The sequence below is a fragment of the Numida meleagris genome, chromosome 7 (genome assembly GCF_002078875.1).
Source record: "Numida meleagris isolate 19003 breed g44 Domestic line chromosome 7, NumMel1.0, whole genome shotgun sequence".
Classification (NCBI taxonomy): domain Eukaryota; kingdom Metazoa; phylum Chordata; class Aves; order Galliformes; family Numididae; genus Numida; species Numida meleagris.
The window spans coordinates 27,403,926-27,417,081 of record NC_034415.1 but is presented as its reverse complement, the minus strand read 5'-3'; the positions used below and the strand labels follow the sequence as shown (position 1 = coordinate 27,417,081).

The window sequence follows — 13,156 nt, the reverse complement described above, 5'->3', positions numbered from 1 at the left end:
TGTGAGAGGCCAGCAGCAGCTGATGGCTTTGCAATGCTGGAGTACTGTGGTGAGAAACACTGGCCACCAGATCATCTATCTTGAAGGTATCAAAAGTACACTGCGTAGGAGAAAGAGATCTATCTGCTTGAATTTTCAAGGCTTTGAAATACATTTTAAAACTGATAGCAGTGCTAAAGCCACCCTATAGGTGATCAATTTACCATCTGCCAGGCACTGAATCCTAACCATGCTGGTCCAGGGAAGACATATGGTGCATTCATAGAGTCATGCCCAAAAAACTGCCATCATCAAGTGAGGCTCCATGAATCACTTTGCTAGCTTAGCACCAAAGAAACTTGGATCTTACCACCATCTGTTGGAACTACTGAGGAGTCACTGAAGCATTGGCATCCATGCGCCAGCACTCACTGCACATCTGGTCCTATGGTCAGCCAGCTCAGATCCTCTCTGCTGGCTACTGCCCAGCTGGGCCGAGTACTGGCAGCAGCACCAATGCAGATAGGAAACTAGTGTACAGCCTTCCACAACACAGTGCAGTGCAGACAATTTCACGAGAACAGAGGTTTTCCAGCTGGTTTGTTGAACGGAGCATTTTACAGTGAAGAAATCCTCTTAATGATCTACTCCTTCTCCAAATTTAGTTCCCAAAGTGGCTCACTGAGCAGATCATTGGGAAGGGCACTCCAGTATCCTGGGATATCCCCAGTGTTAAGACGTGCACTGTGTTCTACGGAATGTTTGGAAGTGTGTGAAAGATTCAGGAATATTCCCAAGAAGTTACAAATCACTGGTTGTCAATGACAACACCTGCCATGAATAGTCTACAGCTTCTTCTCTGCTGTCTAATTTGATCATGCTTTACAAATGCATCTCATATACACATCCAAGTGATAAACTTGCACATACGAACATCACAAGAAGACTGAACCTTCTCGTAATCATTCAGTTGGCTGAGGAGCTTACTCTGATGGTGACCTACTTATTCATGACTTTCCTTTCTCTGACACGCAGAGAATCTCTGCAGAATGAGGATTAAATCCCGCTTTTATCTTCGTGAAGACCACTCAGAATGACCCGTCATCAACCATTTACATAATGCATATGTAGCCAAAGAGGAGGCAACATATGTGTACTACATTACTCCTATCATTGCTGTAAAAAGCTACAAGTTTCAATAACTGATGGTGAATATGAATTGCTCAAAGATGATATCCTCTTATATGATTACATTATGCTCCTTATGTTGCCACTTTTGATACCTGAAAAGCTTCTCTCTTCTGCTTACTGTCCTAAAGTACACTGAAGGGAATGGGATAAAGAACAAAGCTGGATTTGCAGAAAATAATCCATCTCAGCATATTACCCTTTACCAACAGAATGATTGTGGTAGAAGTGAAATAAACACAGCCAATGTGCTGTGGAAGAAGAATACTGAAGAGACACATCCAGCAAAGAGCAAAGAATGACGTCTGGAACAAGATTTTTCAAGGATGATGACAGTGAAAGAATTCATGGACAGATTCAGAGGGATTTCTCCTGAGAGCCATGAAGAATTTTTTTTTTTGGTGAACAAGTATAAAATAGAAGACACTCCTAACTGATGTTACAGAAGAACCTTGTTGCTTGACCTATCAGGAAGCACGATCATTAGAAAATACGTTACTTTTCTATGGAGACATCTCCTTCCAAACAAACCAAATTTGTCAGAAAGAATCGTTGTATCTGCTCCTTCAAATTCTGGCAGTCTTTAAAGTTCTCCTCACACAGCTGATTGGTATCCCCAGGTGAACAAAAGTCTTGTGAAAACAGACTGCGGATGAGACTTAAACAAGACCTCACTAGTGACACGTTTCCTCTCTAAACCACACAAAGATCCAAAATAGAGAGGGTCTAAATGGGAGCAGACAAAGGCATTTAATGATCCGAAAAATGAGTGAGGTAAAACATAGCTAAATACAGAAAGAACCTATTAACTAATCAATCGACAATTCAAATCTAAAAGGCTGAACTTCTAAAAGAGAGGAATTCAGCATCAGCTGATGTGCACTGAATATAATGTTAATGGAACATTCATATTATTCATACTTATATCGCCAATTATCAAGGCCTTTAAAAGACGATATATTTGCCAGATAGCTCAGATCCAAATTGCATGGGAAATCTGCATAGATCTTGGATGCCTAAATGCCTTCTGAGGGTCTAGGTGTGTCTCTCTCAAGGTAATTAATTTTTATGGGATTAACCACAATAAATCAAACTACATTAAGTAGATTTAGCAAAGTCCAAATAACCATGAGGTGCAATTCTGACCTCACTTCAACTTAGTGCAATGCTACTGCTTCACACCACATCACCTGGCACTGCGCACAGAGACTACTTGAGGTTTATGTTGTCCTCAGTAAAACCACACTTATGCCAAACAGACATTTCAAAAACATTTCTAGCAGGAATTGCTAATACGTCTTTTTATGCTTCACCGTTCGACCAATTCCTTAATCTTCTCTAAATGAGACAAAATTTCATATCAGAAAGAAACATGCCACAGCCATTCACATCTATTTTTATATCTTCCAAAGTGGTTTGTAAGAAGATTCATTCATTTTTGTACGTTACTATGCCCAAGTGTCTTCCTTTTCAAATGTGAACAGAGTACTGCATTTCGTTTTCTAGGTCAATGCAAGTGCACCTTTCTAACAAAAATTTATAAGCACATCTAGACCCAGAGGACACTCCTGTTCCTTGAAAAGCCAGCCAGAAGAGGACTGTGAAGAAAACCAGCCACAGCACTGCAGGAACCAACTTCAAAGCAGTCCACTAACAAGGCGGTTCTTCAGCACACCGACACCAACAACACGAGCACTGAACGACTTACAGAAACAAAGCGAGAGTGTTGGAAGATAGGCATGGTTCAGAAGTGACTGATGAGTCCCTGTCTCGAGCAGTTATGCACTGATACAAGCAGAAGACACTCTACCTAATATATTCTGTCCTCTTCCCCGCCCTCTTCAAACAAAAAACCTTCAGCCCCCAGAAACCTGCATTTCCACCTTTGCAACTGCTGAACTGTCATCAGGAGTTGTACCAAACATCCCAGCCTCGCAAAACCAAACACGGGCCTCGACAACGAATCTCCAGGTTCTGGAGCTTTGGAAGCACAGCCTGGCACTGAGTGGGTCACACATGGCGACGACTTTCCGTGGCAAAGCATTGGGACGCCGGGTGCTGTGGCTAATGTTTAAGCTGCCTGGGGGCTCTTGGGTTAAGCCTCACCTCTGGGTCCTGTAATGACAGGTCGATGGTGCTGTGTGAAAGCCGTTCCAAGGGAGGAGGTCTGCGAAGGCGAGGGACTGCTGAAACCAGACTTCTCTGACTTCTTTAATGCAGTTGGCGATGGCATTCCTGGCAAGAATGATTGATAAGTGCAATTTAATAATGCTAGGTCATGGAACGACAGCCTATGCATTGTGAAAGTGGGTGCAGAAGCAGCTAGATAAACTTAAAGGACAAACGAAATTGAATACAACAGCAAGCTGAAAGCTCACTTTTATTTATGGGCTTTTTTGAGGCAGAAGTGGCCATGGTTTGCTGTGAGCAATGAGTACTAGAAGGCAGCCATATTTTTCTTTTAAATCTGAAATATGGATAAGATGCAGCTTATTATTGCTACTGAAACCTACTCTGCTTTATTTTTAGAAATCTGTAATAGCTGGAGCATTTGGATTTTTACAGGCTTTTTATGAGTTCTGTCTTTCACTTACTGGTTCAGTAGATTATTGAAATGGATCTTTTAAATGTGCTGCAAGACTCAAGGCACAACTCGAGAATGAAGTTTTCCGAGTCCAAACTCTGCCCTTCCTTACTCCACTGACTTCAAAGGTATTTGAAAGTAATATATTTATGTGGTTCCCTTTTGCTTTCAAAAAATTTTAAAGGGTGAATGGTATTTGTGTCTTGATATTAGAAGCCACAGTGGAATTATTTCAGTTGTTATTACGCCCTTGAACTATATCAAAGGCTTCCAACGAAAGGTCGAGTTAAGCTGCCATTGGGTGAAACCTCTCCCATGGGCAGGCAGAAACGGTGCAATGCTGCTCTGACCATTTTGTTACATTCTCTGAGATCAACTTCTGCTGATATCCTACCAATCTTGTGGCCCTTTGGGCTTCCATGTCGTACCAAAGAAATTAATGGAATGAATATACAGGCTCTCAAATCAGAGCTTTTTTTTTAACTGTGATTTATGCTTAGATAAAAGAATGTTGCAGCATATAGATGAAGATGTATGTGTGTCCATATTATTAACTTTATTTTTATAGATGTAGAGGCATATGGATATTCTGATTATCTGCATGTGCTCTGAAAATAGATAATTTCCGATATGTACAGTACATCACACATTTTGCATATCCATAAGGAGATAGCAAAACAAAGTTGCAGAATTGTTGGGGTTTCAGGTTAGAAAGCAAAAACTAAGATAATGTGGAAGTTGAACTTCCACCAGCAAAGCCATTCAACCTACTCTGCATTTTATAGAATTTAATTGTTAAAAATGGAAGAGAAAGGTCTGGACAATATTATCTCCGGACAATATCATTAACTTTATATTTAATAACACTAGCTTTATAGTCCCTGGGATGTTGATTGCAATAAGCAGGAGACTTCTTGTTCTTTATACACTGCTCTGCTGGGGTCTTAATGGTTTCAGTGAGGTTTTGCAGTTTATATTTCAGCAAGTTAAATAGTAAGGGAGTGGTTAGAGCTCCAGTGCTGTAATTACAGCTTTCTGTCTTGAAACTGTTTGCTACAAGGGTTTGCTGTTGCGAGGGTTGTTTCCTCACAGCAAGAGTAGTTACATATATAATCTTTTAAAAATAATAGTTTGAAATGGACAGACATAAGAAAAATGCTGGGTTGGTTCATTTCATATTGCTCTAAAAGATTTTGGGGTAGGGACAACAGCAAGAGCATTGGTTCAGTTTGGGGTAAGTGAGAAAAGGAGGCTGAGTTAAGCTATCTTCAATGAAATATTCCAAGACAGCCTGCTGAACTTCTGCTCACATGGCACACTGGGATTTAACGTTGTGGCTGCTCTTTCTTTGAGTGTCCACACCCAGGACAAGGACACCCAAAAGAAATAAGGGTGATGTTGACCCTGATGTCCTTACGATGGAGGAACTGGGGAGGGAAACAGCGAACGGGTGTCACCCCAGCCCTAAGCACAAAATCAATGGGCAGGGGCAATATTTGTGCTCCCGGTGGTGGAGGAGCTGGGCTGCTGTGCTAAAAACCTGCCTGCATCTGAACCGTGGCCTGGGGAAGGGGCAGGGAGATGTGGCAAAAAGCTGCAACACGTTTACGTGATTGCATCCAAACAATGAAACTTGAGGCACCGCAACAAAGGTGGTGGATGACCTTGAGCTACGGCAGCACTGAGCAGGGCCGCGTTCATCCAGGGAGGGCTTTTGTAGGGCTGGGACAGCTGCTGTCATAGGAAAATAGAGATTTTAATGTAACACTATGTTGTGAAATTGAGTAGAAATGCAAATTGAAGCACTGATTATTGGTTCCTACTTTTATTACATTTGTTTGTTATCATCATTCTGATTGCCATCATTATTACTGTTGCTGTTTTTTTTTTTTTTTTTTTATTTCAGGATATTCTGAAATGTGTTGCTTTGGAACAGGCCAACTCTATCATGTTTTTATTTTGTTTGAGGTTTGTAATGACACATTTTATTGTGAGTGATCATATCCATCAGATCTCAAGAAAAAAATGGCTGCTTCCTAGTTCAGAAGAATATGCAAACAGGAGCTTAATTACATCACTTAATATTGACCAAGAGAAAGAAGAAGTTGAGCTTGCCAGCTCATTTCCAAAGCATGTTTTGTCCTTTAAGAGGGGAGGGTATGACAGAAAGTTAGGCAGTGCAAAGCAATTAGCATCATTCACATTTTATGTTGCGCTAGCATGGTGCTCTAGCAGCAAAATTCAAACATTCTTTGAATGGGTTAATAAAAGAAGAAATACAGTCGGCATGCAAGAGAAAGGTTTCCAAGAACAAGCCAAAATATGTCCCATTCTTCTAAATTTATCACAGCCATGTCACATTATCCTTGAGACTGCCAGGAATGTCAATTTTTTTGCAATTTTAAAAAAATATCTCATTTAGCACCATATGTTTGGTTAATGTGCCTGATATATCCTGCGTATTCTTTAGTCCATCCATTTCTAATACTCATTTTCTTTTTTCCCCCCTCACTGAGCCATATGTTACAACGCTGGTCATTCTATCGAAGCTCCTTTCAGGAGCTGAGAGTGAAAGCGAGCGAACTCGGGTTTAATCACCCAGAAAAATTTAAATCTGATTCTCCAGCTCTCGCTCTTAGGTAAGCAATCTCAACACTTCAGTTAGCTTTGTAGGTGCCCGGTGCCTGTGGAAATCAGGCCACCTACCAGATAGCATGTTGTATATTAACAACTGTGAGGCAGGAACTAAATAACTAAAGATAGAATTAGGTGTTTAATTTTTGGCACCCATGTATGAGACTCTTGGCTAGTTTTAAAGGTCTTCTGTTTCATACCTAATGAGTTTTAACACATTTAGTGGTCCCCAGCCCTCAGCTTCCCCTCCTGTGTTGCTCAGGGATGCAGGAAATTAAAAAGTTAAAGCTGGAGCTACCAAGGGCAGAGCCTAGGGAGGATGCTGCTGCCTTGCACCGCTTTCCTCAGCATTGTTCCCGTGAGCTGATGAATACTGGGGACCACTGTACGGAAGACCAGGTTTCAGCACTTCACGCAGCGGTGCCAACCTTTGAGGACACCTCAGAGGCCCAGCTCTCCTCTGCTTCCTCCCCGGTGCAGGGCAGCAACAAATTACTCTATCCCCAGCCCGTCTCAGCTGTGCTGGCCGGTGAATAGGGAATGGAGCCAAGGATCCTCCCCATTCCCTGCCTCTTTCTGTCCATCTGCTCTGAGCAAGGAATAAACAAGAACAGCCAGAACACAACGGCTGGGTGACCCAGGTGGGGTTTTCAAGTGTTCCTTACTGGTCTGTGCACAGGACTGTTGTCCAAATCACAGCCACACCTGGCATTTCTAGGTAATGCAATTTCATGATCCAGGTCTGACTCTCCTCTGAATGTTATTCAGAGTACAAGAGACGAAAATCAGAATTAGTCTATTTTCATCTTATGGGAGCTTTTAACTACAGAATAAGTGGAAAAGTTATTGCTAAATAAAAAAGAAAATAAAGGGATTTGTGGCACGAAACACAGATGGAAGTCTGAGTGGGTGTGTTTCCTTAACTCACTGAATTCATGCGGTTGTATAAGTACATATATGCCAAACATATATGGTCTTAGTCTGCTCCCATTAACATGAATCAGTTTTTTTCAACGGACAGAGGGAGCCAGATCAAAGACCCTGATGGTGCTAAATGGAACAAGATGTATACTTTCGTATTTTTTTCCACAAGGAAATATTAATTTGACAATGGTTTTTCAGTTGAAAAGAATTTTAATTGCCGTACACAATAAGCAGAAAATTCAGACAACAATAATCTTGAAACTGTTAGCAGCATTATATTTCTATCAAGGAATTTGAGTGCCTTTTCAACATTAGAGCTTTCTGAATTTTCATTAATTTGGCATTTCCCTAAACACACAAGTTATTTTGTTCATTCCACATCATGCATCACACCCTTTTGCTCAATGCATAATGCAAGCGTAAATGGGATCCTTGTCCTTGAGAGACTCTGGTTACTGGAGCCATTGCACGGATGTTGAAGTCCCGCAGTAAGACTTTCCAAAACTCTGCACTTCGCAAACCTCCAGCCCAAGTTTAATCAGTGAGTGCCCAGGAATACTCCATGTTCCTCATCTTCTAAGGGGCACGGGAGCAGTGTGGTGTGTTTAATTCCTCTATCTCCTTATGTCTGCCAGTACTAGAAATGTACCACATAAGAGTCTTCCTTGAGTACAGCTAAAGATCTTCAAATTTTCATGTATGAGGCTGATATATATTTAAATGGATCGGAAAATGATGTGTGAGAATTGAATGCACCAATCCTTCCCAGAGCAAATAAATATCTATTAACCTGCTTCCCATGTAGCTATGCACGTCACTAACGGAGGTACTGAAATGATGATTAACTTTGATGAAGTGAATGTAGTCATAGCAGTATAAGAGAAAAATTCCCCTCCTCTCCAAATCTATAGCTCTATCTGTACCTGTACGTTCATCCAATTTCACTTGTTAATTACTAGCATTATTCTGACTATATACATCTTAAACAATAACTCCATATCAAGTCAGTCCCATTGGCAGACCAGCTAATATTCACCTCCAAAGACGACTCTTGGATAATTACCCCAATACTCCCAGCAGTTCCCTGCTCCTAGACTCTTGATGGAGATTCAGAAACAACAAAAGCTATGAATGAAATGTGACTTAGATCTTCATTCTCAAGGGACGCTATAAAAAGGAACCACAGAAGCTCAGATATCACCAGGTGGACCGTGAACTCAATAACATGCAGAACAAAGAGATGATGCATAAAGACAAGTTGGCTGTTGAAGAATAAGCTGATACGAGGGAAGAATTTTCCAAGGAATTTTCATCCTTACGTGAAAATTATTCCATCTATATTTGAAATTAGTATCAACAGAAATGCTGATTGGCTGCTTTTTTCTTTCTTCCTAGGGAAGTCTTAATTTCAAGTTTCTTGAACTTTGGATGGCTATGCTACTGTCAGTCATAGCAAATCTGTTCTTCTTATTGCTGAGCGAGCTTTATTTGTCTTCAGCTGAGCTATGATCACACTAGCTGCCATCCATCAGTTTACTGTATTAGTTGCTCCAGTATGTGCAAAATACAGTGCTGACGGAAATTCACTCTTTCTAATAAAGTGCTCTTTAGTTTCTATGTTCTGAATGCGTGCTTGCTCCTCTGGTCACATTCTGAGTTACCGTGATCACTGATTAACTACCTGCCAGTGAGCACCTCACTTCACAAAGCAAAACCCAGCTTAATGAACAATGATTGTACAGAAGTAAAATGAAAGCTCCCATCTATCCACTTATCAAACTACTGCATATGCATCAGCAACACACACAACCAGTTTCCTCAGAACTCGACATCTGACAGATATCAGGAAAACAGAGCTAATCTATCCATACCCATCAACATCGTATCATAGGTGACTGCCAGATACTTAAGAAGCTATCCAAAAGAAATGTCACAACTCTTTTTCAAGACGCTACAAAAGAAATGTTCCAAATAAAATAAAGCAAATGCACGTACAAGTAAATGAGCCAAAGAACTTAATAAAAAGAGACTGATTAAAATGAGGACCAGAATGTTCAAAAAGGACTAAGAGAGAGAGGTGCCAAAGGCGCATTAAATGGATTCAATGGCTTTAGGCTTTAAATGCTTTTGGATTCCTCAGCAATTTTTAGCCAAAAATGATCATTCAAGTTAGAATCAGAATTCTGATGCCACTTAAGATAAAGAAGGGTGATATTTTTACTTTGTAAATGAGTACTCCTCCATTTACAAAGGAGAAGTATCAGTTTTACCAGTGATAAATCTTGTCTACAGAACATTAAACTGCGTGATGCAACATTCATTATTATTTTAAACCTCTACCCCATTAAAATCTACCTTAAGAATTTTGGTGCAGTGTTCCCATACAGTGTATTATCTTATCTTATCTGCCTGTATCTGTGTTTACAGCATCATCTGGATTGTTTTCGGTGTTGTAAGTGAGCCTCCATCCCTGCCTCATTGTCCAAGGGACTCTTTCAGTAACTAACAAACTGGTACCAAAAGTTCGACCAACATCTCCAAATTATAACTTCAGTGGAATTTTAAATTTGGAAACTTTAGTGAGAAGCATAATAAACAGCAAGATAACAGTTTGCTTCTCCCTCTAATATCTGTTACGCTTCCATGTCATTTTCTATTTTGTAAATATATATTTTAATAAGAATAAAAACTGTTTTCTAATGATGTCTTTAAACTTCATGATGTCATTTAAAATTCATGATTCCATTTGTTTCATTTCAAATGCTGTTTGAGACTTTTTCAGCACACTTGGCAGATTAGATATAGCAGTGGGGACAAACTGCAGCCATCCATAGGAGAATATACCTTTATGTGGGTGCTTTGGGGATGGAACATCTATAGCTGTTAGGCAAAAAAATTCCATCGTAAATTTGGATGGCATTTACAAAGCCCTCTAAAAAGTCTTTGCATATCATTATAGCTGAGGTATGATATTTTTGCAAGTAAAAGACCCAGAATAGATTTATGTTTCAACTATATCTTCCTGAGATGCATATGGATTCTAAATTGCAAGTGATGCTAAAGGGAATTTTAGTAACTGAAGAGGATCGAGTCAAATTTTCTGGTATTTTTTTTTTTCTCCTCAAAAATCCTTTGCTCAATGTTTGCATTCCATCAAAAGATCATCGGCTGTCCAGGCTATATATAACCATGATGGCTACTAAATGCCAAAGGCATGAGATGGAGATGGGTAAATATGCAGATTTTTTAGACTTGTGACCTCAGTTACTGCATGGTAATGTTTTGGAATGACTTTTATGATGACAAGACTAAGTTTGGTGCTAATAATTGGTTTTGAACTTAATTGGCATACACAGCCATTGAACATATGTTTTAATTAATAAAAGTGCTGTGGACAGGATTGAAAATAACTCAGATAATTCAACATGCACTGTAAAGTCACCTGATCTCAACACAATTTCAGGTGAAGAGTCTACACATTGTTCCAAAGAACGAAAGAGTTGCAAACTGAATTCATGTGTCATACCAAGCTGAAATGGATTTATAATTTGACAGGTCAAGAGTGTACTCATGGAACTGTTATGTATCGCTATGCAGTGGCTTTGGGTGTTTTTATGATATGACTGCCCAGGTTTGACATTCACAGGGCTGAGCGGTCATCTCATTTCTCCATAACACAAGAACTTGGAGCTGATGTAGAGCTGCTGTGCTTTCACTGGAAGGTGCCCATAGCTGGTTGTTGGCTGGCGCGTGCCTCCTGCAGCGGCACTGCGGGGCTGCCACCAGCAACTGTCCAGCAAGGCTCGGCACAAACTTAACAGCTTGCCAACACGTCAGTTCTCACACAGGTGATATGAGATAGGCGAAATCAGCCTCATTTTTTCTGCACTCCCAATGGTTTTGGGATTCTGGGAGGAACAAGGAATCCCCCTGGAAAAAACTGAGATGTTCCTATGGCCGAGAAGGTGAGGGCGCAGCAGGGCGACTTTGGCTTCATTTCCATAGGAGCTGCTCACGAGTTCTGCCCAACACCTCTACATCCACTAAGCAGCTGAAAACACATCTGACAGAGAGGCAGAGGGCTCGCAGGGAAACAGTCCCTACAAGTTCATGGAAACAGGCATGGAAAGGGCAGAGGTAACACGTCCGGGCTCCCTCCAGGGCTGTCGCTCTGGCAAAGTGCTTTCCTCCACCAGAGAACCCAAACAAGAGGGACAGCTGGTACACCCCCCAACCACCCCAATGTCTGTGCACCCAGAACAAGAGCATTGGCATTGTTTGAATAGGCACACCCACCATGTAGTGCTCCGCGGTGCTCGGGGTTTCTTAGATATCCTAATTTTATAAAAGAAAGTAAAAGAAGAAAAAAGAAACAAGGTGAGAGAGAACACTATCATATTTTGTAGCAAGCAGGATACTGTGTGAAATCTTGGCCCAGTGAAGTGATAAAGGGGAAGCTTTCCGTTTGCTTAAGGGAAAACTTACGAGCAAATAGTAAAATTACTGAAATACCACATTGCAGAAAATGGGTGCGTTTAGGCTCAATTAAGCTATAAAAAGGAAAATGGCACTTTAGCTTACAAAAATGAAGGGACAGAGGGAGCTATCAGAAGTAACTTTACAAGATTTGTATGCATGAGGATGCTGCTTCACTGGACCAAGAAAGCTACAGTATGGGACAGGATTTTTCTTTAATAGACACTTTGCTAGATAGCTTTGTTGAACCTTAGAAACTGCTGCTCTGGCATTATGAAATAATCCTACATAACTTGATCTCATGAGCTTAGGAACACAGAAAAATAGCCATGCCAAATCAGATTACAGGGATCCACCTAGCCCGCCGTCCTCTCTCTGACAGCAGTAATTAATGGATGCCAAGGAAAGAGGAAGAGACCAGGGAAAGCACACAGTGATAATTCTCCAAAACTCTCTCCCAGCCTCCAACGATTTGCGATTCAAGGACTTCTAAGACAAAGTTGATACCATGGTAGTGAAGATACTCAAATCCAAATGCACAGATTTACACCCCCCGCCTCCCCTGTTTGGATTCCTACCCCCATGAGATTTCTACCAGTCACACAGGAGAGGTTTCACAGTTTGGTGCTGGCAAGTCCGGTGTTCTTGCCACTAACTCTAAATGAGCTAACAGCTTTCGAGCCCAATGATGTTATGTGTATAAGAGCATCCAACACTTTTTCCTACGTAAAAAAGTGACATGTGTGCTGAGGTGCTCTAAGTGTATATACTTTGGGAGATATTTTTTTTTTTTTTAAACAAGAATTTGGCTGTAAATTGATATTAACATTTTCCAGTATATGTGTAAAACACATGTTTCAGAAGAATAGAAGAGAGAAACTGTCACTCACTGGGAAGCTTTAGAGCTATCTGGCTCCCTGGGAAACTGCATGCAACTATTCTGGTGTCCAAGGGTTTGACCAGTGAGTTTCCTCTTCCTGCAAAGAATGAATGCAGAAGTAATAGAAAGTCTGAGGGGGAGGATTTTAGCAAATGGCTAAAGATACTCCTGTGCTGCTAACTTCAGCAGGTAGGAAGCGGGTGGTGGTGGAAGAAACAGGGTGGGAAGGGAGAACCACCTGCCTTCCCCTCCCAGCTGCCAGCAGAGGGAAGGGGCAGGGGGCTGAGCTGGGAGAGCCTCGCACGCTTCAGCTCAGCCCTCTGAAATCCCTTTGTGGAGCTGCACTGATACGCAACGATGCCGACAGGTCAGCACAGCCCAGCACTGCACACAGCGTCAGGACGTTCTGCTCTGATTGCTGGGCTCCTGCTGTGACCACCTTTCAGGATGGAGCACGGCTCACCGGGATGGCACAGCCTCCTTCGTGGCAT

The 13,156-nt window shown here is 41.3% G+C and overlaps 1 protein-coding gene across 1 annotated transcript in view; it reads right to left on the bottom strand.

The window, feature by feature from the left end:
- The window catches only part of NFIA (nuclear factor I A), a gene marked incomplete at its 5' end in the record, with an annotated part of 233,391 nt that overhangs the window by 48,058 nt on the left and 172,177 nt on the right, over positions 1 to 13,156 (bottom strand). Inside the window, 3 exons of the mRNA XM_021405038.1 lie at positions 3,274 to 3,402; positions 11,606 to 11,644; positions 12,676 to 12,762. Of these exons, the coding sequence (XP_021260713.1) occupies positions 3,274 to 3,402; positions 11,606 to 11,644; positions 12,676 to 12,762 (255 nt within the window). The remainder of the gene's footprint in view (positions 1 to 3,273; positions 3,403 to 11,605; positions 11,645 to 12,675; positions 12,763 to 13,156) is intronic.